The 14338-nt window shown below is 34.1% G+C and overlaps 1 protein-coding gene across 1 annotated transcript in view; it reads right to left on the minus strand.

Moving 5' to 3' along the window:
* The window catches only part of DCBLD2 (discoidin, CUB and LCCL domain containing 2), a 77076-nt gene that overhangs the window by 47982 nt on the left and 14756 nt on the right, over window positions 1-14338 (minus strand). Inside the window, exon 2 of the mRNA XM_033088903.1 lies at window positions 13312-13539. Coding sequence (XP_032944794.1) covers window positions 13312-13539 — 228 coding nt within the window. The remainder of the gene's footprint in view (window positions 1-13311; window positions 13540-14338) is intronic.

Genomic DNA, 14338 nt, shown 5'->3' on the forward strand with positions numbered 1-14338 from the left:
GTGTCTAAAAAAGACACACAAGATAACGGAACAGGAATGACATTAAAACTATAATCCAAGAAAACTTTCTATTAATAAAAGAATATATGAATCTACATATTGAAAGAGCTCACTGGATACCAATGGAAACTAACCCATAATAATCAACTTCAACACAATGTCCATGTGAAACTATTAGACTTTAAGGTAAATAAAGAATTCTCACAACCTCTATTCAAAGATCAAATATCTTTAAGGGCAAGAGAATTCAACTGGTATCAGACTTCTGAAAAAAAAAAAAGCAAGGCAATAGTGGAAGAGTATTTTTTCATAACTCAAAGAAAACATGTGAATCAAGGACTTACATATAAAATCAAGCTATCCCTCAAGTTTCAAGGTCATAAAACATTAAAAATAAACCACTTTAAACATGCAATAAATTCTTCACTCATAAGCCCTTCCTAAGGAATCAATCTATTCAAAGTGAACTTCATCCACTCAAGGTATGACTGGAAGAACTTGAGCAAAAAAAATGACAGTGAGCATTTAATATGTTTCATCGCAGATTTAGAAAAGTTAAGGGGAGAGTTGAAGAATAAGATGTTATAAAATATTACTAATTTATATTCTGACAGGTAACAATGGGGAAAGAGAAAAAGAAAAAATGCAGAATAGTTTGCTGAATGTTATATGAATAATAGGTAGGAGTTACAGGCAATTGGTAGGAGTTAAAGGACACCATTAAAAATAGACAAAACAGCCAGTAAAAGACTGAGACAACAGGGAATTCAAGCATTTAAAAAGACATAAATTTAAAGGTAACAGAACAAAGCTAAAAAGTCTAAAAGAGACAGAAACAATGTAAAGAAATAAATACAGCAAATATATACACATGAATATAAAAATAATATGATAAACTTCAGACAAAATGTCTCAGTTTTATAAAATGCAAATGAGATGAACTAAGCTATATTTAAAAAAAAAGATTTTCTATTTGGTTCATAAAAATAAGACCCCACAATATACAAAGAAACACACCCAAAATGATTCAAAAAAGCTAAAAATAAAGGGATGAGCAATGACAGGTATACGAGGCAAATGAAAACAGTAAGAAATAAGGAGTGAGTGTGAGTGTGTGTGTGTCTGTGTGTGTGATCTTGATGCCAGACAAAGGAGAACTCAAACTAAAAAGTACCAAACTTGACAAAGGAGGAACTTTCTAATGCTGGAAGTCACAATTCAAAATGAAAATATTAAAATGGTAAGTATCTGTAACACTCCAACCCCCTTTATAAAAGCAAAACCCCAGGGAGATGCAAAAGTGAAAAAGAAAAGGAAACATAATCATGAGAGATTAAGTGAATAAAGGATATAGAAAACCTAAAAAGTATTAATAAGTAAGATAGATCTTCTGAATGCCTATAAAACTTTACATCTTAGAGAATAAACCTTCTCATGCACATGGAACATTCACAAAAATGATTATACATTAGGTTATAACGAGAATACCAGCAAATGCCATACAGTAGAAAAATTCCCAACAAATAGAAGTCCAGGACCAAACAGCTTCAGAGATTAATTCTACCAAACATTCAAATAAGAATTAATACATATCCTTGTCAAAATATTTTAAAAAATTGAACAGGAAGAAACACTTCCTAACTCATTCTATGAAGCCAACAATACCGATACCAAAATCAGACAAAAACACTACCAAAAAAAAAAAGAAAGAAAGAAAAAGAAAATTATAGGCCAATGTGCTTGATGAACATGAATGCAAAAATTCTCAAAACAAACAGAAAAACCCCACATTAGCAAACTGGATTCAATAATACATTAAAAGGCTTAAACACCATGAAGAAGGGGGATTCATCACAGGAATGCAAGGATGGTTCAATATCCATAAATCAATCAACGTGATACATCACATTAACAAAATAAGGGATAAAACCATATAATAATCAGTAGATGCAGAAAAAACATTTGATAAAATACATCCTTTTTTGATAAAATTCTCAATAAAGGGGGTTTAAAAGGAACGTACCTCAACATAATAAAAGGTATATATGACAAACTCACAGTTAACATCATAGTCAATGGAGAAAAGCTGAAAGCTTTTCCTCTAAGATCAGGAACAAGATAAGGATCCCACTATCACCACTTCTATTTAACATAGTATTGGAAGTCCTAGCCACAACAATCAGACAAGAAACAAAAGGCATCCAAATCAGAAATAAGAAGTAAAACTCTCATTATTTGCAAATGACAAGCTACTACATATACAAAACCCTAAAGACTCCGCCAAAAAACTATTAAAAATGAATTCAGTAAAGTTTCAGAATACAGAACCAACATACAGAAATCTGTTGAGTTTCTATAAACCAATAACAAATGATCAGAAAGAGAAATTAAGAAAACAATCCCAATTACAATTGCATCAAAAAGTACAAAATACCTAGAAAAAAAATTAATTAAAGAGGTGAAAAGACCTGTACTCCGAAAACTATGACACTGAAGGAGATACAAACAGATGGAAGAATATACCTTGTTCATGGATTGGAAGGATTAATATTGTTAAAATTTCCCCACCACCTAAAGCTATATATACAAAGATTCAAGGCAATTCCCAGTAAAATACTAATGGCATTCTTCTCAGAATTAGAACTAATCCTAAAATTTATACCCACAGAAGTCCCCCATAGCCAAAGAAATCTTGAAATCTTGAAAAAAAACAGAGCGGAAGCTGTCAAGCTCCCTGATATCAAACTATAGAATAAAGCTACAATAATCAAAACAGTATAATGCTGGTATAAAAAAGATATATAGATTAATGGAATAGAGAGCCCAGAAATAAATCATCACTTATATGGTCAAAGGAGGCAAGGATATACAGTGAGGTAAAGACAGTCTCTTCAATAGTGGTGTTGGAAAATAGTGATGCATGCAAAAAAATTTTAATTGGATCATTTTCTTACACCATATACAAAAATTAAGCTCAAAATGTATTAAAGACTTACATGTAAGACCAGAAACCATAAAAGACATGAAAGAAAACAGACAGTAAATTCTTTGACATTACTCTTAGAAATATCTTTTTGGATATGTCTCCTTGGGCAAGCGCAACAAAAGAAAAAATAAACAAATGGGACTACACCAAACTAAAGATTTTGCACAGCAAAGAAACCATTAACAAACCGAAAAGACAACCTAATGACTGAAAGCAGATATTTGCCAATGATACATCTTAATATGGGGTTAATATCCTAAATATATAAGCAACTCATACAACTTAACACCAAAAAACCCACAATAAACAAAAACACAAAAGAACAACAACAAAAAAATCCAATTAAAAAATGGGCAGAGGACCTGACTAGACATTTCTCCAAAGAGGACATACAGATAGCCAACAGATAAATGAAAAGATGCTCAACATCACTAATCATCAGAGAAATGCAAATTAAAATCACAATGAGGTATAATGAGGTATCACCTACCGTAGGAGTATGTCAAATAGCCATCATCAGTAAATCAACAAATAAATGGTGAGGCTGTGGAGAAAAAGGAATACTCATACACTATGGTGGGATTGTAAATTAGTGCAGCCACTATGGAAAATAGTATGGAGATGCCTCAAAAAATTAAAAATAGAGCTGCCATACATTCCACTAATTCCATTTCTGGGTACTTATGTGAAGAAAGAAACACTAATTTGAAAAGACCTATGCACCACTTTTGTTCATTGCAACGTTACTAGTAATAGATAAGATATGGAAGCAATCTAGGTGTCCATCAATCGATGGATAAAAAGATTTAGGAGAGATACATACACACATACAGACACACACAAAATACACACACACACAGAAGATACACACACAATGGGATATTATTCCCCAATAAAAAGAAAGAAATCTTGCCACTTGCAACATGATGGATGTAGAGTGCATCATGCTAAATGAAATAAGTCAAAGACAAATACAAATGCTGTATGATTTCACTTATATGTGGAATCTAAAACAAGACAAAACAAATGAATAAAAAAACAGAAATAGACCCATAGATACAGAGAACAAGCTGATGGTTGCCAAATCAGACGGGGTGAGGGGTAGGGGATGGGAATAAAAAAACAAAACAAAACATGAACCTGTGTTCTAGGAAGACATTTGCCCCTTCATGCCATTTTTCGAAATGTATTTCCTCTGGTCCTAGGGGAGCCTGGGAAACATCAGGGTGATAAATTCAAGAACGGATGAGTGGGTTACCAATTCTTATACATATATACATGTATTAAAAAATGACTGCTGTAGTGTATGAACATATATACTGTATATCAATAATGTTCTACAGCTATAGCTATGCTTGTGATTCTAATATTTAATGAAATGTAGATTAATTTATGTTTTACTTTTTTTTAATGGAAGATTTAGTGGTCAGTCCCTTGAGAAACTGCAAGGAAAGAGTATTACTGCCAACATTCAGATATCAGTGTAGAGTTTGTAAATAAAGCCTTAAAGCCTTAAAGCACAATGTCCTGCAATTTAATACAGTTTACTATGTAAAGGATTAGACATTTAAAAGGCAATGAAATATTTACTGCTTGTTTTCTCAACCAGAAAAGGCATTTTGGTATAAGCTGATTGGGGCGTTTTTGTTTTAAAAGACAGTACTTAACAAAAGGGAACCACAGTGCATTAATAAATTTTGTAATAAGACTAACTTTGACATTGATCCAGACTTTAGCAGCAGGGACTGTGTCAATCACAATTATTCAGCTTATGAGTATGCGTATGTGATCTGAAATCTTCAGTTATCCATTAAGATCTGGACACTGACTTGAAGAAATGACTGACCTGGAGTTGACTGTTTAAAGTTAAACATAAGCGCACTCAATATCCAGAAGATCATTGTAACTGTAATTCAATAAACTCAATTTTAAGTAGTATACAATTTAAGAGTATTATAAATACAGTTCAAACAATAAAGAAATATTACAAACAGTATTTTTTGATCACAATGCAATACAACTAAAAATTATTAATAACAAACACAAAAATTATTAACAGTAATTTCCAACTTGAAATAAATCTATTATGTACCCAATAATAAACATCGTGGGGTAAAAGGTAAATGCAAACCAAAATTATAGAATTCCTAAAAAACTGACAAAACTATAAATCAGTCTGTGGTACGTCAATTTTAAAGATGTGCTCAAAATAAAATCCATAGTTTTAGACACATTTATCAATAAAAATAAAAATAAATATAAATGAACTAAATTCCTAGATAAAATAATTTCTATCTCTAAGGTGTTCGATTTTAGTAAACTGTATTTGCCTGGTAAATTACCCATTCCGCCTAGGTTTTCAAATTTATTTGCAGTGATGTCTGCAAAATAGAATCATGTGTAAAACCTACATGAGAAAATGTTTAAAACACTCCTGGAACACAACAACATTAGATTTGAACAAAAGAAAAAAAGTAGCCCCTGTTCTTGAACAGGACGACTCAATATTATAAAGGTAATTTATAAGCAACATAATCCCAATAAAAATACCAACAAACTTTTTTATGAAGTTGATATTATACAAAATCTAACTACTAATACTCTTTTTTACCTTGATATTAAACTTCTATGGATAACTAAACAGGCAAGAAGACACAGAACTATAAATGAATATCCATGAAGACAGACTAGCCCAATCAGACCACTATAAAGCCTCTAAATTAAAACTGTGAGGTTCTAATATGTGGATAGACCAGTAGAACAAAATAGGAATCCCAGAAATAAACCTAAATACATACAAAACTTGAGTATATGATAAAGGTAGTATTTCAAACAGTCGGGGTGAAGATAGACTTTTAAATACATGATGCTAGGATAAGTGATTAGTCATCTGGAAAAGATACAATTAGTTCTACACTTCATACCATACAAAAGAACATCCCCAAATGGACCAGAAATCTAAATACATGACATAAATGTACTAGAAAAAACATGGGTAAATTTATCTTCAACTAGGATGTAGGAATAAGCTTTCCAATTTCCATTTATGACTCAGAATCAGATGCAATAAAAGACTAATAAATTTACTATATTTTGAAAAGTTTGCATGGCAAAAAAACCCCACTATAAAAAAGCACCATAAACAAAGTCAAAACACTAGGAAACAAATTAGGAGAATTTGTTTGTAGCATAGATCACATGAGAGAAACAAAGGCCAAAAAACTTGACAGAAAAATGGGCAAATGACACGAACAGACAAAAAGATTATTAAAAAAAAAAAAGACCTTTAACATATTAAACAAAAACGTTCAACCTCACTCATAGTAAGAGAAATACAGCTATACTGAGATACCACTTCTCACCTATCAGTTGGCAAAACATGGCAACATACTCTTGACCAGGCTGTGGGAAACAAGCATTTTTTAATGCATTACTGGTGGAAATGCAAATTGGCATAACCCTTGTATAGGGAAATTTGGCAATATCTGACAAAGCTATATGTAATTTACCTTTTGAACAAGTAATTACTCCAGGAATTTCCTCTGAAGATACACCTCCAAGAATGCAAAAACACATACGTATAAAGTTATCTATTGCAGAATTGTTTATAACGGTAAAACACTGGAAGCAATCTATACACCCATATATAAAATAACGGTTCGATCAACGGCAGTACATCTACGCTATGGAGTCCTATGTAGCAGTGAAAAGAATGAGGACTGAGTATCTCTAAGAACTGATGTGGAATGATTCCCAACAGATACACTGTTGGGAGATGGGGAAGAAGGAGGTAGACAAGAATGTCAATAGTTAGACTTTGCAAAAGGAAGGGAAATAAGAAACTATAAATGTATCATTTGTACAAAAAAGAAATGTAGAAAAGAAAAAACAAAGATTAATGCAACTGGTTAGCTACAGGGGTGGGAGGAGGTGAGAAGGGTTGAAGAAATGGAGTGCAGTGAGGAAGAATGTCACCATCTCTTTTTGTATAGTTCTACCTTCGAGAACCACGTTAATGTTTCACATACCCAACAAAGAAAAAGAAAACCAACAATAGAGAAAACAACCTAAAATGGAATATGAACAGAAATACATGAACCAAACTTTATTACAAATGGATAACAACCACAGCGGAGGGTAGGAGGTGGTGGGGTTGGAAACTAGCCCAGACAAATTCGAACCCAGTATTTAGCTTATATGTCCTCAGGTTAAGATTTAAAAAAATATGAATTCTAGGTAGCAGGCATTTTGATTTAGAGGCACGGGTTAGAAATTCTGAAACTATTTTCTGTGTACTACAGTACCAAACAAGTAAGTAAAGTAAGTATCTATGAACAACAGGAGCTAGCAAGGTATCTCACTGCCCGAGTGATTACCAATACGAAAAGGGAGGGATGGATAGAATGAACCCTGTGATGTTGGATTAGGATTAAAGGTAGCAGTATGAACTCGTGCTTTCTAATAAATACCAGCAGATAAGTATAAAAATAGATAATGTGTGTACATGTGTATATGTAAGTACATATATACATACGTCTATTTACTAAATCTATCTGCTGACAGAGCATGACAGCACGCTGCTCTCAACGTAAAGATCAGATGCTGATTTCTAATACCATTTTCCACTAAAAAAGAACGAGGGTTCCTTGAGAAATGGCTGATTTCAGGGCTGGAGCAGGGCAAGCACAGCATAAATCTAGAATTCCCCGTGCCAGACAGAAGGGAGTAACTCAAAGAATGATGAGGACGTCACAGAAGAACATAGGAGCTGGCCTGAAGAGGCTCCCACTGGAAATCTGGACAATCTGAGCATCAAAATAAATCATACGGATTATAAACCATGGACTAACATAAAATCCATGAGTCCACACTGATGTAAACAAACAAATGGGAGAGAGGAAAAGCTCACCCTTTCAGTAGGAAAAAAACTAATAGACATAGAAGGAATGATGAAATTAGAAAATCACTGACCATTATCATAATAGATTCAGGAATCATTAACGGATGTCAAAACTAACGTGTCCGTTTTGATGAGTGACAGGGTGTTCGCTTACACCATTTCAAAGAGTCTCCCCACCAGATGCACGCCGCTTATGAAGGGAAACAGCTAGTGTAGAAATCTGGGAGATACCACCTTAGCCAAGAGATCCAACTTAATGTCACCAGTCATGGGACAAACTAACACTGTGCGCCTCCCGGTACAATGCACTGAGAACATTACTTCTAGGGCTTTCCTGCCAAGTCCATAACCTGAATCTAATCATGAGGAAACATCAGACAAACCAAATTAGGAAATTCCTACAAAATAACTGGCCCAAAACACTTCAAAAACATCATGAAATACAAGGAGAGACTGAGAAACTGTCTGAATGTAATACATAATCTGATCATTTATTTTATTATAAGGGGCAGTATTTGGACAATGAGAGAAATTTGAGTAAGGTCTGTAGGTTAGTACTACATCAGTGTTAATTTCCTCTATTTTGATAACTGTTCAGTGATCATGTGAAGAGAATGTCCTAAACTTCTAGAGAATAAACATTTTAACATACAGCTGTAATGGGCAGCGTGCGTGTCTGATACTTCCAAACCACTTAGAAAAAAAAAAAAAAGTATGTGTGGAGGGGAGTTGATAAAGAAGAAAATGTGGGAAAATGGTTTTAGAAAATCTGGGTGGAAGGTTACGGAAATTATCCCATTCTTGCAACTTTTCTATTAAGTCTGAAATTATGTCAAAATAAATAGCTAAAAGAACAAAGTCAACGTTCATTAAAAAGTTGCTAGTTTCAACAGCCACATAGTAAAAGATGAAGGAGTAACAGCTGGTATCTAGTACTCCAAGAGACTAGAGCTGAGGGGTTGAAATTATGGACTTTGCTATCAGTCAGACCTCAGTTCCAGTCCCAACTCTGCCTCGGTGACGCTGGGCAAGTTGCTTTTCTTCTCCGATCTTCTGTTTCTTTGTATGTTTTACGGGAATAATATATAGGATTCTTGTAGAATTCCATAAAATCAAGCATGTCGAAAGCTTGCGCTAAGAGACATGAGTTCTAGAGCCAGACTGTGAATGTTGAATCCTGCTTATGAGCAATTTACTAGCTATGTGACCTTGGACAAGTTATTTAACCTCTCTGTGCCTCCATTTTCCCATCAGCAAATGGGGGTGATAACAGCATCTATCTCAACAGTTCTTGTGAAGAGTAAATAAAGTTAACTGATACAAGGGATTTGAATAGTACCTGGCTTTTAGCAAGCACGGCCTGCATGGCAGGTATTTTCATTAGTAGCCGAAGCTGCCACAGAATAAGAATTCAAAAAATGTTAGCAATCATTATCATCATTTAGTACAGAAAATTATCATCACTGCAGCTTTTTCAAGAGGTTTGGTGGTAAAGAGAAAGACAACTTCTTTTTTTCTCTTCAAATACAAAGACATAAGCATATCATAGAGACCAGACGAACAATACAGAAAGAGAAATAATAATAAAAATGCACGAGATACAGAATCCTCTATGAAATAAGCCCTGAGGACCTCAGTTTTCTTCTTTGCAAATATCATCTGAGGATTTAAGAGACATCATTTTACAAGTTACCTTGGGTGAAGAAGTAAGACAGGATGTATATCTTTCAATATAAACCTGAACACACAGACACACGTACTTTTACATTTTTCCTTCTACAGAATGCATTTTCCTTTAATACTTACCAGGCTTTAAAATATTTAGCTTCTCTTTCAGATATCCACCTACAATCTTCCTCCTCCCCAAAAAGTTCATTTAAAAACGAAAATTTTAAGCAAAATTCAGGAAGAAATATGCAGATCGGGAAAAGTTTACAAATAAGCAAAGGCTTTCCCTTTTAATATTTGTTTTTAAGTTTCATCTTTGGACTAATTGTCAATAATATCCACAGGAGAAATGATACTAGTAGTTGTCTATGGACGAACATGAAAAAACGTCTAAATATTAAGAGAGAAAAAAACATGTTGTGCAACAGTTTAGAGATATATATTTGTATATGTATAAAAAAAGTTAAGATTAATGGCAAATGAATTTTTTACTTCAATTTCCACCTTTTAGAACAACTACTATGTCTCAGACACCAGGAATTAAAGAATAATCAAAAAGACTTATTTTACTTAGCATAATCTATTACATTGTTTTATACACTTGAAATTAATTTTTTAAAAAAGGTAAAATTCAAGGCACAATGGAATGTTCTCATTTTAATCTGCCTAAAAAAGGGACAGGATTCAGATCTAGACAGCCGCTCTTAACTCTCACTAAATACATCCTGTCTGTCAGTGAAAATGAGTACTATTACACTGAGTTTATTTCGCAAAGACTTCTGGAAAGTTTAGCAATTTAGAATGTAGTTACATAAAATTATAATAAACTCATGTATTTAAATGATTTTACACATTATGACCCTTCCTGAGAGAACAGAAAAAAATTGTCTAACTGCCAAGTAAACCAAAAGTACGTTATCAATTAAAACACATCCTAATGAATTTATCTATTAAAAAATGATTCCTTGAGAAACAATTCTCCCTTTCGTTCTTTTGTTGATTATTCCATAGTACCATTTTTCAAGGAAAAAAAATCCCTAAAATTAACAGTTACAGACAAAAAGAACCAAAGTTTTATACCAAAATAGTAAGCACTTTTATAGGGAAATGCAGCTCACTTGATTCTGCCTCATTTTGGAAGGGGTGTTAAGAAAGGACGATACAGGAAAAAGAGGATTCATTGCCATTATCACTGGAATCTTGATGCCCACAACGTTATTTGTTTCTACCCTGTAATTCTCTGCTTATCTACCTTAACCAGAATATCAAAACAACTATTCTTGAATGAGCTTTACTTCTCTGTGATGTCAAGATAGTTACCTTTCTACCACTAAGCACAGACTGCTCCCCAAATGGAGGACCATGGATATACGATCGGTAGTGATGGGGGAGCCAAACTAAAATCCAATAGGAACCATCATCCCTCACTCCTTCCTCCTGTTGACCTTTCTGCTGCTTTCCACTCACGTGGGTGAAGAGAGAATAAGGCAAAACAATGGAGATAAGGGATAGCTGCGATTTACTGTACTCCTACTCTACCATAAGCAATGCAAAGAGACATTCCGTTTAATCTTCCACGAGTACAGATGATGACTGAGGCCTGTGCAGGGCTGACGACCTGCAGAAACGACGTCCAGCAAGTGAGCCCTGGAGCTGCGCCGAGATAACAGTGAACCATTTCAAACCTGTGCTCAAAATTATTCCCATGTCACTCAACCTCTAGCAACAAGGACACTACTTAAGTGTCCAAATGTATAACTCTCTTAATTTTATTAAAAAAAAAAAACAACCTCTTCATTATGGAAAATTTCAAAAACATTTAAAAGTAGGGAGAGAGTATAACGCCTGTGTGCCCGTGGCTCAGGTCCACCTGTGTCATTCTTGTTTCAGCGAACCCCCCTTCCTACCTTTTTCCCTTTGAAATATTTAAAAACAAATCCAAGACATTTTGTTTGAACCTCAGAATGTCTCTAATAAATTAGATCTTTAAAAAAATTATAATAACATTACGACACCCAAAACAATCATTCTTGACTACTACTGAATGTCAGTTCCTCTAGTTATCTTAAAAACATTTTGCATTTGGTTAGCTTGAATCAAGATCCAAACAAGGTCTACACATTTCTTTTGGAAGATGGACCTCTTAATGTATGACAGTTTCCTACACTTCCTTTCTTTTTATAAATGCCATTTATATACAGACACACCTCAGAGATACACAAACCACTGCAATAGAGTGAGTAGCACACTAAAGTGACTTGGAATCTTCTTGCTGGTGGGGGGTCTTGCTTTTAGTTTGTAAATAATGCAGTATCTGTGAAGTGCAATAAAACAAGGTATACTTGTACAGTCTTTATAGTTGATACGTATAATGTGTTTCTCTAGCTCCTTTATTTCCTGTGAACTGCTAAGGCCTTGATCAGATCGTGATTCACCCTCTTTCCCTGTTGCTGCAAGATTGCTCGGGTGATACTGTTTACTCCCTACATCACCTCCTCAGAAGGCATTTAACATCCATTTGTCTTCTATTAGTGTTATAGCAATAGTGTTTTCTAAATCTGTAGGTGATTTGAGTTCCTACAAGTTTATCCAAGATCGTATTCATGGCAATCTGCTCAGGTTGATCAAACTACCAGGTTAATCAAGAACTGACTAAGAGACAACAAAGGTTACCAGTCAGCAGCCAGGGAGGCAGGTCAGGAACTGTTCCTCTTATAGGTAAGAAGCCAAAAAGTAGAGAAGAGATGAAGGATTTGATTAGAGATGGAGAGGAGGCCAGAGGATGAACATGATGCTTAAAGAACAGGATACTGGGTTCTAATGTTAGCTCTAAAAGACATTTTACACACTTGCATCCATACATGTTTCCAAATAAACTCAAAGAGAATTCAAATGTTCTTTATTTTATGACATTAGTTCACCAAAACAGCCTTACAAATTTTTCCACCTTTCTTGCTTAAGAGAAAGGTACTGATCTCCAAGCCAAAGGTTCTCAACTTGACTACAAGGTAGATTATACTTTGTAGTCAAGTTGAGAACCTTTGGCTTGGAGATCAGTACCTTTCTCTTAAGCTTTTTGAATACTGAGGCATGGGTCCCACCCAATCAATTCTGATTCAACTGGTCTAAGATGGAGACCAGGTATATAGTATGATTTGCAAGTCTTTCAAGGTGATTCTAATAAGCAGCCATAACCGAGGACTTAGAATAACAACAACAGCAGCTAATATTTACAAAGCATAGATTATGTATCAGGTATTTTTCTAAGCACTTTACATATACCAGTCCATTTCCTATTTTAAAGTGAGGAAACAGAGAGGTCAGGTAACTTGCCCAAGGGCACACAGCAACTAACAGCAGAGTTAGGATTTAATACCACGAAGTTTGGATGCAAAACCCATGCCATAATCACCATGATATACTGCCTCCTAAGCCTGAATTATACTTGTATTCTTCAACTGCAAATAAAATGATCAAAGAAAAACAAACAAATGAGATAACTTCCTCCTCCTCGGAAGTAGCATAGCAACATCTTGTTGGAAAGGTACCAAACACAGGCTGATTAGAAAAATAAACGGACAAGAATCTTCTCTTCCCCAAAGAAGATTCAAATGTGAGATTTCCACGTTTTCAACAATTTCCCACATAACATCCATCCTATGCAGCAGTTATACAACGTTAAGCATCAAAAATTGCTTTTGTTTTAAAACTCGAGGTAATGATGTATTACATGTAAATTTATAAGAAAATTTCCTACCTATTTCAGTTCTGCTAACTCCAATTCCATTATAAATTCTCAAGTAATTAAAATGACAAGAATCAGAATCTTCAATGTCAAAGTCACCGAATTTGATGCGCAGTCTCTCCCCGATCTTCACACGTATCTCCCATTCGCAGACGGTGCTGTTGGGATAGGTCTGTGGGTAGTTTATGGACGTAAGGGTTCCGCTTTCGGGGCCCAGGACAGTGTGTCCACATCCATCACCTTTAAAAAAGTTACAAAAAACAATAAATTATTCTTACGTCTTTCACTGATAAGTAATCAGGATTTTTTGTGATGATTTAAAAATATGGATGATATCAGATATTTTATACCACCACCCTTTTCCTTACACAAAATAAAACAGATGACACAGTTCTTAATACCTCCACACAGGAGCCAAGAGAAGCCAAGATAGGTCAAGATCATCAATGATTACCTTTATTATTTCTGAACTCAAAGAATTTGCCAATCTGAATTGGAATAGAAGTAAACATAACTTGGCAATAAATATATATACATGTCATAAATCCAACCTTTAAAAGAGTTATCAATTAACAGTATAGTTTGTTTAAACAAACTATAAAATATGTGATCAGCTTCATCTATTTATTTACAAATATTACAAACCCCTTCTAAAATCTGTGAGAAGCTGAATGATTTCTAAAAACACTTTATACTAAATTAGTGACCATATTACACACTGCAAGGCATTCTTTTTTAAGGCATACATTTAGTGAAGTAATATTAAATAAATATTTAATGAAGTTTAATTTTATATCCTACTGAATTGACTTTTTAGTAATCTCTCTCCAAAAGCCTCATTTTTTCTCTATAGAATGATGAGAAAAAAGTAACAGTTTAATGGCTTATTAAAGATTAGGAAAAATGATCTTCATATTTTGGTAGCTTCATTATTTGCTCCAGAAATTTCTTTAGTAACTCAGGCAATTTAAAATATTGTTTGTAAAAACAAAATAGTTATTTTACTGAGCAGGAGGAATGTAATGTTGAAGAAGTTTCA

Source organism: Rhinolophus ferrumequinum, chromosome 2 (genome assembly GCF_004115265.2).
Source record: "Rhinolophus ferrumequinum isolate MPI-CBG mRhiFer1 chromosome 2, mRhiFer1_v1.p, whole genome shotgun sequence".
NCBI classification, from domain to species: domain Eukaryota; kingdom Metazoa; phylum Chordata; class Mammalia; order Chiroptera; family Rhinolophidae; genus Rhinolophus; species Rhinolophus ferrumequinum.